The 15574-nt window shown below is 39.0% G+C and overlaps 1 protein-coding gene across 10 annotated transcripts in view; it reads left to right on the plus strand.

Moving 5' to 3' along the window:
- Positions 1-1024: 1024 nt before the first annotated feature.
- The window catches only part of PRDM10 (PR/SET domain 10), a gene marked incomplete at both ends in the record, with an annotated part of 54971 nt that continues 40421 nt past the window's right edge, over positions 1025-15574 (plus strand). For 8 of the 10 annotated variants that reach the window (XM_079708943.1, XM_079708947.1, XM_079708944.1 and 5 more), the window contains 3 exons: positions 1025-1093; positions 3475-3639; positions 6337-6396. In XM_079708943.1, the coding sequence (XP_079565069.1) occupies positions 1025-1093; positions 3475-3639; positions 6337-6396 (294 nt within the window). Of the gene's footprint in view, positions 1094-3474; positions 3640-6336; positions 6397-13919; positions 13992-15574 lie in introns of all 10 variants that reach the window. The other 2 variants (XM_079708940.1, XM_079708949.1) reach the window with 2 other exon arrangements.

The raw sequence follows: 15574 nt of genomic DNA on the forward strand, positions 1-15574 counted from the left end.
ATTTGCTCACCCATCACCCCTGTATGGACCCAATGGGAAACAAAGTTTATATTTGTATTCACCAAATTGTGGCCCAGAAAATTCAGCTCCCTCTGCCTGCCATTGTTATCGCGTTTTGTGACTTTTATTATTCTGCTGTTCATTTTGAATTGGTGGTATAGGAAGTCAGTGTCTAAACAAGTGTGCAGGGACTTCCCTGGTGGTCCAGTGGGAAAGAATCGGCTTCCAATGCAGGGGACTTGGGTTCGATCCCTGGTTGGGGAACTAAGATCCCACATGCCTTGGGGCAACTAGGCCCGCACGCCACAACTACTGAGCTCTCGCGCCTCAACAAGAGAGCCCGAGTGCCGCAAACTACAGAGCCCACGCACCACAACTAGAGAAGAGAAAACCTGCACTCCACAGCTAGAGAGAAGCCTGAGTGCCGCAACAAAGAACCTGTGAGCCACAACGAAAAGATCCTGCATGCCTCAGTGAAGATCCCATGTGCCTGTAACTAAGATCTGACACAACCTAAATAAATAAATAAACAAACAAACAAATAAATAAATAAAATATTTTAAACAAGTGTGCAAGGGAGGGACGAGCTGGCCGAGCAGCAGTGAGTCTTGGTGTGAACCCAGCACTTCCCTGCATTTAGCATCTGGGGGCCTCGTCCTCCTCAGGAGAACTAAGAGGACTGCCATCAGCATTTGTGATGAAGGTTCCATCCACCTAACTTGTGCCCAGAGCAGAGCAAGTATGCAATACATTGCATCATTATTCCAAATAGTTTCTTCATTTTTACCTTTCTGCCCAGGTGTGTAATCTTTCACAAAGCTTTTTTTTCCCCCTTTTTGTGGTTGAAACTGTAATTTATTAAAATGCATTCATTTAGTTAAAGCCTTGGGTCCTTTTCTCTCTTTTTTCAGGCACGTTGCGGAGAGGCCTTTTTGCCCTTGATGAACACTCACGTGGTAGGCAGATGACTGTCCTTCACCCCGAGCTGCTCTAGGTGCCCAGGACGCTGTCCAGCAAGGAAAGGATGGATTCCAAAGATGAAAGCTCACACGTGTGGCCTCCAGCTGCAGAGCATGAGGAGAACGCCACACAGGTGAAGAGTGGTCTTCCAGCTGGGCATTGACAGCAGTTTTTTAGTTGTTACAGTTTGCTGACAGCTAGAGAAGTAGCAGCTCCTATACAGTGATGAGTGGTTGGGAGGAAGCGGACTTGCAGAACTGGTGCAGAAAGAATGGGCAGCGTTTCAGCACCTTGGATGCTCCAGCAGCATGGGGTGCTGTGATTTTGCGGAGCTGCATACCACTCATGGCTTCTCTGCCTTTCCCCTATCTTATTGTCATAATCCACTTCACTGCTCCGTTTTATTTCATGGTCTTGGTGCTGAAAGCTTCAAACTGGAGGTTTTCTTTATGTTATCCTGGAAAGGGTTTTGTTTCTTCATGTGTAATGAAGTACAAAGGTATGCCTATAAAGTGAGTGGCTTTTCCTTTTCTTCTCAAATTCAGGATGTAAACCTCTAATTGAAAGTTGTCCCATTGAATCCACAGCTCTGGAGGTTAGTCACTTATTCAGATGCTGCTGTAACGGGTGATCTCTGCCTTTCAAATTGCTATCCTAACCAGCTACATGTTCTTTTGACTATTCTTAGCAAAGGCGAACCTCTGCATTTTTGGTATGCATTTGAATTTTGAGAAGAGTCAGCACTCACAGGGAGCCGTGTTTACATGCGACCAAAGTATAACACTTCATTTTAAAGCATTATAATATATATGTAATTTTAATTTAATTTTCTTCAAATTATATAACCATAGTATTATTACCCAAATCAGAAAATTAGCATTGAAACATTTAAATATACACCTCTTATTTAATTTAAGCAATATAACAGATTTACAATACACAAAATTGATCATCTGGTATGATTTGAAAGTCTGAGTTTGAATACTGAGCAAAAAAGTTCCAGAGATGCTTCCAGCAGAATAATTGAGAATGCTGTTTTGGTTCTCATGGAAACTATTTGGAAGGTTACTTTCATGTAGCTATATATTTTGGTGTATTTTGTTTCTAAACAAAAATGTAGTTCGTTAATAAATAGGGTCCACATTTGTGGGTAACCAGATGGTAGATGGCAGAACTCAGCACCCTTGCTTGCACCTCTCCTCCCACTGTTCCTTCTCCCAACCAGGAATTCTGATTTAGCCCAGTACTGGGTGTTGAAGACCAAGTTGAAGAGTTTGGATAAGTCTTAAGGAATTTTTTTTTTTCTTTTTTAAGCATTGAAACTAGTTCAAGATTTTGATGTCAATGAGCAAATCTAAACTCACAAAATTATTTTGCAGCACTTAAAACTGCGCAAATATCTTAGAAGCCTAATTCTTGTATGGATGCAAACTGTATCTTCATGGACAAAGCAGATTTATGTAGAAGCTGGACTAAGCGCTTAGTATTGAAGTGGACGTTTGTTTTACTTATGTGGTGCTTGACTTCATTGGGTCTCCAGTTTTCTTTCTGGGGATTGAATTAGCTTATGTCATCTTCGGGATCTACTATTCTCCACTGGAAAAAAACTGAAATTAAAAAGTTAGGTCTAAAGCCAAGACAGTGTAAGAGTAAGGAATCTGACCTAAGAGGGTCTAACTTCAATATCAGCACATAAACTATTTCTCTCCCAAATGTGTTCTTTGACCATCTGCTTTGTACCTTCCATATCAGATACTGGGCTGTATGCCAGGCTTCAAGAACCTCCAAAGCTGACTACTCGAAAGCACTTTACAGAATCCAGTTTCTGCTTTAGTTCTCGGTAGATAGAAAATTATTTCCCCTGGTGACAACTGAAATAGTTGTCCAAAACCCCTTAAAAGTACTTTCTTAGAATTTTTTGTATTTTTACCTAGTTGGCAAGGGAGAGTTCTGTTACATTCACCGAGTCGGTAAACGTTTGCTGACTCGCCTCCAGAACAGCCTTGGAGTATGAAAGAATTTGTAGGAAAGAAAGTGACCTTGTTTTAATGTGTTTGCCAAAAGGCACTGTTAGTTATAAAGTAGAATTCTTATGATGTGTTGAAAGCAACTGGCTTTTGAGTCTTGACATATTTTTTCACATTACAAATAATTTGTATTTTGTAGTTTGGTAATGTTGTCAACCATGCATCTTCTGTCACATTTCTAGGGTCAGTGAACCCTAGTACTCCCCGAAAGAGATACCTGCATTGGACATTTGAGGCAAAGGGAACTTTAAATCGGTTGCCTAATATTGAGCAATAAATCAGTGACAAGGTCCTTGGATCCTGTTGCCAAGTCACTAACTCAGCATAGATGAAGGCATATCAGTTGAGTTCTCCTTTCAGTGGGGATCTTTTAGAAATCCAAGTGTATAATGTTCTCGGTCAGTGCTGTGTCTTTGTGAAACAGGTTTTGTTCCACAAGGGTGGTTGCTACATACTTGCTGGTTTTTTTTTTTTTTTTTTGCCCCAGGTGCATTTTGTTCCAGACGCTGGAACTGTGGCCCAGATTGTCTACACCGATGACCAGGTCCGTCCACCGCAGCAGGTGGTGTACACGGCAGATGGTGCCTCTTACGCGTCAGTGGATGGTCCGGAGCACACGCTGGTCTACATCCATCCCGTGGAAGCTGCGCAGGCACGTGAAGGACTATGGTTTATAGTTTGTTTGTTAATCAGTTAATTCACCAATTACTTAGGTTTACTCTCTGCCAGTCACTGTGCTATTTGCTGGTGATACAGGAAATATTCATATAAGATTTATGTTCTCAAGGAGCTTATAACCAACTGGGCAGAGGAAGATATGGTTTATTTATTTAAATTAAATGTAATAAGAAGTTAGAGCACTAACCTCGAATGAGTTCTTTCCCCAACCGACTATTGATATTGATTTTTTTTTTTTTTTTTTGCGATACGCAGGCCTCTCAGTGTTGTGGCCTCTCCCATTGCAGAGCACAGGCTCTGGACGCGCAGGCTCAGCGGCCATGGCTCACGGGCCCAGCCGCTCCATGGCATGTGGGATCTTCCCAGACCGGGACACGAACCCGTGTCCCCTGCATCGGCAGGCGGACTCACAGCCACTGCGCCACCAGGGAAACCCGATATTGATTTTTTTTTAAATTATAAATTTATTTAGTTTTGGCTGCGTTGGGTCTTCATTGCTGCGCCCAGGCTTTCTCTAGTTGAAGCCAGAAAGGGCTACTCTGTGTTGTGGTGTGTGGGCTTCTCATTGCAGTGGCTTCTCTTGCTGTGGAGCATGGGCTCTAGGTGCTTGGGCTTCAGTAGTTGTGGCTCGTGGGCTCAGTAGTTGTGGCTTGTGGGCTCTAGAGCCCAGGCTCAGTAGTTGTGGCGCATGGGCTTAGTTGCTCTGCGGCATGTGGGATCTTCCTGGACCAGGGCTCGAACCTGTGTCCCCTGCATTGGCAGGTGGATTCTTAACCATTGCACCACCAGGGAAGTTCCTGATTGATTTTATTAACAAGATTATCAGCTTTTACTTTTCCTAAAGTATCAACAACCAGGCCAAACATGGTAACTTAATCAAGACAGATCAGTGAAAACATGCAGATTATTTCAGTTAAATGAGGGATCCTACTAGCTTATTAACTGCTATTTACTAATAACTTACTGATGTGTAGACCTGTAATAGAAGCGCAGGTAAAAACTGTACAATTACAGCTACTTTCATTTTTTTGCCAGTGACTCTGAATTTTAGTTTCCAAATGCATGACACGAATATTCCCCAATATATAAATCTTAGTTTGTATGGGACTTCCCTGGTGGTCCAGTGGGTAAGACTCCACGCGCTCAATGCAGGGGGCCCGGGTTCGATCCCTGGTCAGGGAACTAGATCCTGCATGCATGTCGCAACTAAGAGTCCTCATGCTGCAACTAAAAAGATCCTGTGTGCCACAACTAAGACCTGGCACAGCCAAAATAAATAAATATTTAAAAAAAAAGTTAGTTTGTATTGTTAGCACTTTACAGTGTACAAAGCACTTTTAAACATATGAAAAGAGAAATCAGTTCCATGGTTTATAGTAGGATCCTGGTAATAAAAATTTGCCCTCATGCAATATTTACTCAAGAGACTCAAATCACTCCCAAGAAGACATGGGACCCACCTAATAAATACCTTTCAAATCTACATGAAGATGAAATTGCCTAATAGTCAGATGGTACTTTTGGAATGTCCTTTCTTAGTTTTAGTCCCCTAGCTGTATTAAAATAAGTGCATGTAGATTATGTGAAGAATGTCCTGTGACCAACTTTTGGTTCATTTCTGTGTTACTAAATGTCTGAATTATGATAATTTTTTTTTTTTTTTTTTGTGGTACGCGGGCCTCTCACTGTTGTGGCCTCTCCCGTTGCGGAGCACAGGCTCCGGATGCTCAGGCTCAGCAGCCATGGCTCACGGGCCCAGCCGCTCCGCGGCATATGGGATCCTCCCAGACCGGGGCACGAACCCGTATCCCCTGCATCGGCAGGCGGACTCTCAACCACTGCACCACCAGGGAGGCCCTATGATAATTTTTTTATTGTCAAGTATAAGAAATCTGACACTGGCTGAAATTCTCTTTTACAGTTCTGTGGAATCAACACTTAACCTTAGTTCTTATGCCCATAGGTTTGCTAAAGCCTCAGGCAAATTAAAAGTCTCTCAGAAAGAATACTTTTCTGGACTGGGGATTTTCTGTGGTACCCTGGCTAAAATCATTTTGAAGATTTTCCTTCTCTATTTATCTTTGCTGCACCATGACCCAAATTATGTGTTTATAATCAGAACTTTTAAAATTATGATTTTACTGGCTTTTATCCAAAAAAGAATCTGTGGAACATTAAATTCAATTTATTTTCTTTCTACTTCTCTTGTGATAATGAGTGTGCATTTATATTTGAAGAGTTGTAATCCTTGGGTATACAGTACTCTTCTATTTGCTGGTATATCTCCAACTATTTTCATTTAATTGCAAGTCTACCCCTGTGATAGAGTGTTATGTGTTGAATGCATGCCCCCTTGTTCATGGCATGCCTTTTTAATTAACTGTGACATTCAGTCTCAGGAGAGGCTTTGCTTTAGAGTAAACTCCTGAAGTATGAAATATGTTAGCCAATAGAGATGGTTAGCTTTTACAATCTCTTTGGAGCCATCTGGATGAAAGGCTTTAGCAAAATGTAAGATTACTATCTTTATCTTCTTTGTTAATGAAAGATTATTACTAGCTATTTGGTAGTTAACTCTCTCAGGAATTGGTGCTTAACAGTAGTATAATTTTTCCTGTGTAGATGAGCTGTCTAACGATCTATTGATAAGTTTTTGTTGTTGTTTGTTTAGACGCTGTTTACAGACCCAGGCCAGGTAGCTTATGTCCAACAGGATGCTACAGCTCAGCAGGTAATGAGTTGCTTTTTTGCCTTTTTGTTGATTGTGGATAATACTGAAGTTACCCTTCCCTGGAATGCCCTCAACCCTCTGTACTGTGCATTCTCTGGATGTCTATTTCTCATGCGTTTAGAATATTCTCAATGTCTGTTAATGAAAACAAAGCAGGACATGACACTAACACACTCCAAACAGTATACATTGCAATAGCATGGTAATAAAAAAAAAATTGTCAGGGAAATTTAAGCATTAAATTAAAGTAAGCATATCAACTGGATATTGGTTCAAGTTCCAAAGAGTAATCCTGAGTTTCAAAAGTGTCTATGGAAATTGGGAGACATTTTAGTACTTGGTCTTTTTTTAAAATTATTGAATTATTGTTGATATACAATGTTGTGTTAGTTTCTGGTGTACAGCAAAGTGATTCAGTTATATATATAATATATAATATATATAGTCTTTTTTCATATTCTTTTCCATTATGGTTTATCACAGGATATTGAATATAGTTCCATGTGCTATACAGTAGGACCTTGTTGTTTATCTATTTTATATATAGTAGTTTGTATCTGCTAATCCCAAACTTCTAATTTATCTCTCCCCCTCCTTTCCCCTTTGGTAACCATAAGTTTGTTCTCTATGTTTGTGTACCTGTTTCTGTTTTGTAAATAAATTCATTTGTATCATATTTTAGATTCCACTTACAAGTGATATCATATGATATTTGTCTTTCTCTTTCTGACTCACTTAGTATGACAATCTATTTTTAAATATTAGGGGAAAATTCCTGCTTAAATTACATATATATTTAGTGGCAACCTTCCTCATTCTACTTTCAGAGAATTGAGATTTTTCTTGGTTTTCTTTTAAAACATTTCTTTCCTTTTATCTATATTTCTAATATATCCTACTTGACTTTGAGGGACTTCTTCGTTATTTTCCACCGGGTTGCAGAAGTGATAAGGAAGGTGCAGAAACTAGATATTGTCAGTCTTACCCTCAAGGGAGTGTGAATCCAAATAGTTTTATTTTCATGTTGGCTAGTATGACTGTTATTTAGCTATACCACTGAGTGTCATGAGTAATTATCAAGTAAATTCTCATTAGTAAGCACTTTCTGCTTTTAAAATTTTTTAGTAGGTGATTTGGAAACTTGCATTTTAAAATTTGGAAAATGAACAGTAATTGTGTTGATATTGTTTATGAAATCTAGCGAGAATTAGGAGTCTTCATCGTAGCAGTTATGGTTGAATTTATTCCTGATTGGTAGTGACCTACAATTTTGTGGGTCTGCCATCTTGAATGAGAACTTGTCTTAGTCCATCTGGGCCGCTATAACAGAATGCCATACATGGGGTGGCTTACAAACAACAGAAACTTATTTCTCACAGTTCTGGAGGCTGGGAAGTCCAAGACCAAGGTGCCAATAGATTTGTTGTCTGGTGAAAGCCCTCTTCCTGTTCACAGATGGCTGTGCCCTCACATGGCAGAAAGGGTGAAGCTGCTCTCTGGAGTCTTGTATAAGGGCACTAATCCCATTCATGGGGGCTCTACCCTCATGACCTAATCACCTCTCAGAGGCCCCACCTCCTAACACTGTCACAATGGGGATTAGGTTTCGACATATATATAAACTTTGGGGAGACTCGAATGTTCTGTAGCAGACTTACTATTTTATTTTAGTAATTTTGTACTAATTAAGTTTACTCTTGATAAAACAAATCATGTCCATTTCTGTGAATATTTATTGATTCCACCAAGCAAGCAATGGATAGATTTAATTCATTTTTACAACTTGGCAGGAAAAAAAATAAAATGAAATGCCTTTGTGTTTCATAGATGATTAATTCATTCACTAATATTTGGAGTAATGATTTTTTTTCATAAAAAGTTGAAGCAATACAAAACAAAAGAGAAGTACATTAAAAAACCCAAACAAACGAATTCTGCCCGGGAACATCCTCATTAATTTACAATTGGTAACTATTATTCTAGACTTCCTCCCAGACATAAAACAGACAAAGCTAAACAAGCAGAGGAAAATTGTGCCCTAAATGCTATTATTAATCTAAATACTTTAAACTTAAATTTACTTGAGTGTAATAGAAGGAAAGCGAATGGAGGTGAACCTGAAAGAGGTTGGAGTCCTCACGGTTTCCTAACCGGCCTTGGGCTCCGGTCCCCTGTGTCCTCAGCTCTTGCTGTGATGACCTGATATCAGCACACTGACACTTCCTCTTCCTCCTCCCCTCCCCCACTGTTTGGTGTTAGTTGCATTATTATTGTAACTAATGTATTTATGTTCTGTTCAGTAACCACAGCTACTTAGAATTTTTCTCCATTATCTCCTGGCATTTAATTTATACAAATCTTAAGTCTAATTTTGATTAGTTTCCTCATTCATTTTCTATCTTAATGCCTGTTTGAGTGTTTCTTTATCCTTGAAGTTTCTCTTTGAAGTCTAATGACTTCACCAGCATATGAATCAGAATTCCCTAGAACAGGGTGTGTCCTTTTCATGTATAGGTTAAGACTCTGTTTCGGGAACATTTTCATCTATTAGGTTTTTGAAGATCTATTCAGTTTCATTTGATATGTTCACTTTTCCAGGAATATCAGTGTGAGTATATTGACTCCGCTTTCTGTATCTAACATTCTCTCTGTGATCATTTTTATATCTATTCTTTTCCACGTTATTTGTGTAATTTCCTTTATGTCCCCCGTATTTCCTTACTGTTTTTTAAACTTTTTAATTAAATTATAACATACATGTGGAAAAGTGCAAAAACTTATAAGCAATAGTGCAATGATATATCACGAAGTGAACACATTCTGTAACCAACACGCAGATTAAATAATAGAACATTACCATCTCCTAAAAGCCATCCTCACACTGTCTCCTAATCACTTCTCCTTCCCTTCTCCTCAAAGGTCACACTCTCCTGCCTGCTGACACTGTAGACTGGTTTTCCATGGTTTTGAACTTTATATGAACAGAATACCTTAGTATGGTTTCCTTTTTGTCTCTCTCTTTTTTTTTTTTTTTTTTAATTTTTATTTTGGCCTTGCCACTCAGCTTGTGGGATCTCAGTTTCCTGATCAGGGACTGAACCCAGGCCACAGCAGTGAAAGCGCCAAATCCTAACCACTAGACCACCAGGGAACTCCCCTTTTTGTCTTGTTCTTTTGCTTAACATTCTGCTTGGGAGAGTCACATTGTTCATGTTGTTGGGTGGCCCTGCGGTTTCCTTCCCTTCTATTTTTATTGCTGTATCGTGTTCAGCTTTATGAAAGTACCACAATACATCCAGGAGTGTGATCCTCCCTCCACTTTGTTCTTCTTCAAGAGTTTCTTGGCCCTTTGCTTTTCCATACACATTTTAGAATCAGCCTGAAGTTTCCACCGAAGTCCTGCAGGAAACTTACTGGCATTTCGTTGTATCTAGGGATCAGTTTGTGAATAATTGACATCTTTATAATATTGAGTCTTCCAATCTGTAAATATGATCTATCCATGAGTTTGTTTATTTTTAAAATTTTTATTGAAATATAGTTGATTTACAATGTTGTATTAGTTTCAGGTATACAGCACAGTGATTCAGTTATACATACATGTATAAATATATGTATTCTTTTATTACATTCTCTTCCACTATAGGTTATTACAAGATATTGAGTATAGTTCCCTGTGCTACACAGTAGGTCCTTGTTTTTATTTTATTTTATTTTATTTATTTATGTTTGGCTGCGTTAGGTCTTCGTTGCTGCGTGCGGCCTTTCTCTAGTTGCGACAAGCGGGGGCTACTCTTTGTTGCAGTGCTCAGGCTTCTCATTGCGGTGGCTTCTCTTTGCTGCAGAGCACGGGCTCTAGGCACATGGGCTTCAGCAGTTGTGGCTCGTGGGCTCTAGAGCGCAGGCTCAGTAGTTGTGGCGCACGGGCTTAGTTGCTCCGCGGCATGTGGGATCTTCCCAGACCAGGGCTCAAACCCGTGTCCCCTGCATTAGCAGGTGGATTCTTAACCACTGCACCACCAGGGAAGTCCCAGTAGGTCCTTGTTGGTTATCTATTTTATATATCATAGTATCCTTGAGTTTTCAATAAAAGTTGAAAATTGTCTTCTGGGTAGAGGTTTTTCGATAGATTTATTCCTAGATATTTGGTGTCTTTTGATGGTATTGTAAATTATGGTATGATTTTTTAAAATTTTATTTTCTAAGTTCTATTTCTGATTTTCTTGATAAATAGTCAGGCTGTCTATGATTACTGACATTTTTACTTCTTTCCAATATAAGGAAAAAAATCCAAAACTGGGTTTTCTCCTTCTTTCTGATATAAGCATAAAAAATCCAAAGCTGGATTTTTTCCTTTCAGTTTTATTGAGATATAATTGACATATAGCACTGTATTATAAGTTCAAGGTGTACAGCATAATGATTTGACTTACCTACATCGTGCAGTGATTGCCACAATAAGTTTAGTGAACATCTGTCATCTTCAAAATTAAACAAATAGAAAAAATTTTTTTTTGGTGATGAGAACTCTTAGCATTTACTCTCTTAACAAGTTTCACATATAGCACACAGCAGTGTTCATTACATCTACTGCATTGTACATTACATCCCTAGGACTTATTTATCTTGTAACTGGACGTTTTACCCTTTGACCACCTTCATCCAATCCCCCCTCCCCCATCCACCACCTCTGGTAACCACAAGGGGCATCTCTTTTTCTATGAGTTTGTATGTTTGTTTTTGAAGTATAATTGACCGACAATACTGTGTTAGTTCCTGTTACACAACATAATGATTTTTTCTATACATTTCATACACTCCGTGATGTCTAGTTATGATATGTCACCATACAAGGATATTACTCACTGACTGTATTCCCCACACGGTACATTTCATACCCATGACTCACTTATTTTGCAACTAGAAGTTTGTACCTCTTAATCTGCCTCACCTATTTCTTTCCTTCCCCCACCCTCCGATACTCTGGTAACCACCTGTTTGTTCTTTGTCTATAACTCTGTTTCTGTTTTGTTATGTTTTCTCACTTACATCTTTTATTTTTTATTTCTACTTTTGTCCCCCCTTGGTCTGCTGGCTAGGATCTCCAATACATTACTGAACAGAGGTGGTGCTAGTAGGTTTGTAGATTTCTCATTTTCCTTCCTGATCGCAGAGGACAAACTTTCACTACTTTACTATTAAGGATGATGTTTAGTGCAGGATTTTCTTTTCTTTTTTTTGGCTGCACCGTATGGCTTGGCTTGCGGATCTTAGTTCCCCGACCAGGGATCAAACCCGTGCTGCCTGCAGTGGAAGTGCAGAGTCTTAACCACTGGACTGCTGGGAAGTCCCTAGTGCAGGATTTTTATAAAAAGAACACATTGATTAAGAAAGCTCCCTTTAAAAAAAAAAAGAAAAAAAAAAAAAAAAAAAAAAAAAAAAAAAAAAAAGAAAGCTCCCTTTATTTATAGTTTTTAATGCATGTTTATTATTGATTGATGTTGATTATTATTCATGGATGTTGATTTTTATCAAATGCTCCTTTTGAATCTGTTGAGATTTTTCTCTTTACTGTTAATAAGGTGGATTATATTAATTGATATTTAAAAGTTAATCCAGCCTCGCATTCTGTAATAAACTCTATTTGATCCTTTTTATATATGTCTGGATTTGGATTTGGTCTGCTAATATTTCGTTTGGGGTTTTATATGTTTATTCAATAGTTCACTGTATTTTAGCCAGTGTATTTGGTATTTTTTTTCTTTTAAAGTAGCTTTCATCTTGATGATATTTTTTTCTTTTAATAACATCCTGAAAAGCTACATCATCATTTTTGTTGGCTGTATAGTATTCTATTATGGGGATGTACTATTATTTATATTTTCCATCTATTGTTTTATATGTAGGTTCTTTCTTTCTTTTTTGCTACTATAAAGAACATTCTCACAGATGTCATATCAGATTATTTCCTTAGAGTAAATTCCCCAAAGAGAAATGATAGAGACTAAAGGTATTCACATTTTAAATTATTTAAGAACCAAGATTTTTGTGAAAGTGAAAAAAGATACAAATATAAAAATCAAACACTTTAAATAAAAAGTTAGAATCCTAAATTTGAATTAGAATATCAGTATGAACTCATGACCTTTTTTTTCTGTTAAAAAACATGTTTTCTAGTTCTGGCCACTGAAAAGGTTTAGATGAAGTCATCAGTCCAGTAGCAATGATGTAGCCTCTAAATACAGTTTTCCAATAAAAGAAATCAGGGCTACTTAGAAAAATGACAGATTCTATCCCTGGGGCAGAAAATGTACAAGATGTGCCTGAAACATCTTGTCTTATCAGAATGCAAGGAAGCGAGTAAAAACTTCTCTTCTGGGGTCCTGGGAAGGAACTCAAGATCTAACTTGAAGGGGCCAAAATGGGACAATTTGACTCATAAAAAAGGAAAAATATCTACAGTAGATTGAAACACATTAAATATGTTTAAAATCCACAAGTTCATACTGATATGAAAAGAAATAACTCTTTGGTCACTTTCTGAGGCTGCTAGGGGGCCACCACATTATTAGGAAAAGTGGTAAATGGCCGGAAAGAATCCAGCCTTTCCCCCCGAGTGTCCTCAGGTAAACAATCACTTGATGAGGGAAGTTTCATTATAGAGGCATCCAACTAATAAAGAAAGAGGGGACGACTGGCTTAGAGTCTCACCATTTTTCATCTCCTATCATCAGAAAGAAGCTGAGGAGGCACTTTGTAATGAATGGATCAACTTACCCCTCTGAGCACTGTCAATATCAGTAAAAAGAGAGAACATTCATTACAGGGTTCCTGGTGTTGTGTACCTCCTCTTGACATACAGCACTGTATTTTTCCACATAAGAGGTATTCCTCCCCCAAAATTGAACCTGAATCTGATCGAGTCTCTAGATTTCACTGCCAACTAATAGGAAGCACAGTAAACAAAATGGATCAAGTTACAAGACACACAGGGATGCAGTTAGCACCATCTAGACTGCGGGAAGCAGACGAATTGCGGAGGAAAAGAAGAGAAATGGAACTTACAGATTAAAGGAGACTTCAGAGACATAGCAGCAGTCAGATGCAGCACGTGGACCTTGTTTGGGTCCTAATTTGAACAAACCAACTGTAAAAAAAATTATGAGACAATTGGGGAGATCCTAACAATAACTGGATATTTGATGATGTTAAGGAATGATTATTTTTTAGGTATGATAATAAATAAAATATAAAAGTCCTTTTCTTGTAGAGATATCTACTGAACTACTTAGAGATGAAAATTATATATATAAAGTTTGAAGCTTGCTTCAAAACAATCGAGTGAGGGGGAAAGTGGGCGGGAGAAGAGTTGAAAGAAGGTGAGCTCTGAGTTGATAAATGTTGAAGCCGAGTGGTGGGTACATAACATGTATTATACTATTCTCTCTATTTGATATAGTTTTGAAATTTGTCATTATAAATGGGAAAGCCATTTTGATAGGACTTTCTAAATTGCTTTTCAGATGCTGAAAAAGTTTACATTCCCACCAACAGTGTATGAGATCGCCCATTTCCACACGCCCTTGCCACATTGGGTATTTGCATTCTTTGAATATTTTGCCAATCTGATAAGGAAAGTGGTATTTTGTTGCTTTAATTTTAAGGTATCATTTTAATTAGAGGTTTTGTTGCCATTTGCACCTCAGAGGGCCCTTCATCATCTCCAGTCTCCAGAAACAATCTGCTTGTTTATGTTTTGTACAAAAGAAGAGTTGTTCTCAGACAGCTCTGTGAACCCAGCATAACAGGCAGTACAGCCATTGCCTTAGCATCCGTCTTTATTGCAGTTTCCTTTCAACCGGCACGGTTTTTATTTCCGGCTATAACACCTCAGTGATTATCAGTTTATTCCATGACCTGGATAGATTCTGGATAGAAAGTTAGAGTGAGGGTTTAACATAGATGATGGGTGCTTTTTTTTTTAATCCTTAGCAAAGAGGTTCCTGTTTTTTCAATTGTCTGTAGTGGTGGCAAAATCCATTTGAAGCCTTTTTCATATACGCATTCCCTTGTCCGTGAGGAAGGCAAGGGACTCTCCAGACCTAGAAGCACAGTCTCCGCTTTGTTTCTGAAAAGGAACATGTGTGGCTCCCCACACACTGAGAGGAAAATATGCTGCCCTCATAATTGGTCTCAGTAGGAACCCGGAGCATTCTGTTGTGTTTGCTGCTGTCCAGTGTAGTTTCATGTTTCACTCTCGGATAAGTTGTATACTGAAATGCATTATGTCGTTTCAGAAATAATTACCGAGAGTGATGTTAAGTGGGAAGGAGAAAGTATACGACGAGTTTAACAAATTCCTTTTCCTCTCGCCATGCTTTATTGTGTGTGACAAAATGCACGGGCGTAAACTATTTTTGTTACTAATCTTTTCCTCTAAGTGAAGTTGGCACCGTGGCTCCCCGCCCCGCTGCCTGGCTGTTGCCTCAGGAGCAGGTGTGTTACCTCGTTGCTTGGTGCTCAGGTACTCACGGTGTATGTGCTGTTTACCTTCTTGAATCGGCTCAAGTCCGCAGGGGCCATTGTGATGTAGTAGAAAAGCAAGGCAGAGTCAGAATGTGGATTTCATCTCTGCCACTTAGGAGCTGGGTGCTAAAGTGATCTGGCCTCAGAGGAATTTAGATACATGCCTGGCACGCAGTAAATGTCAGTTGAATTTGAATTATTAATGAAACAAATCTGTAATGCGTGCCTACTGTGTGTTAAGGTCCAATGTATCTGAAATACACAGCTCTTACCTACAAATGATTATCCTCCCTGCTTTCCATCCCTTTTCGACGGTAACTTGCATGATTCTGGTATATGTTCGACCTGTGCTTTAGCATCAGTCCCTCTAGGAAATGCTGAAGGCTTCAAGCCTTTTCTTTGCCACAGCCTTTGAGGAGAGTTCCAGCCCAGGGACGAGGAGGTTGTCGGTCTGTTTTGATGTCAGCTTTCTCAGCAGTGGCGAGAAGCCAGCAGTAACTTGCCTGAACGCAGTCTTTCTAGCAGCATCTGTTGGGGAAAAATACAGCTCAGCTTCATGGGAGTAACTCCCAATTGCTGAATCCATTCTTTCAGGTTGGCTCTGCAAAGAGGTAAAGAATTTATGAGGAGTGGAGGTGGATATATGCTTTGG

The sequence above is a fragment of the Hyperoodon ampullatus genome, assembly GCF_949752795.1.
Source record: "Hyperoodon ampullatus genome assembly, chromosome: 7".
Taxonomy (NCBI): domain Eukaryota; kingdom Metazoa; phylum Chordata; class Mammalia; order Artiodactyla; family Ziphiidae; genus Hyperoodon; species Hyperoodon ampullatus.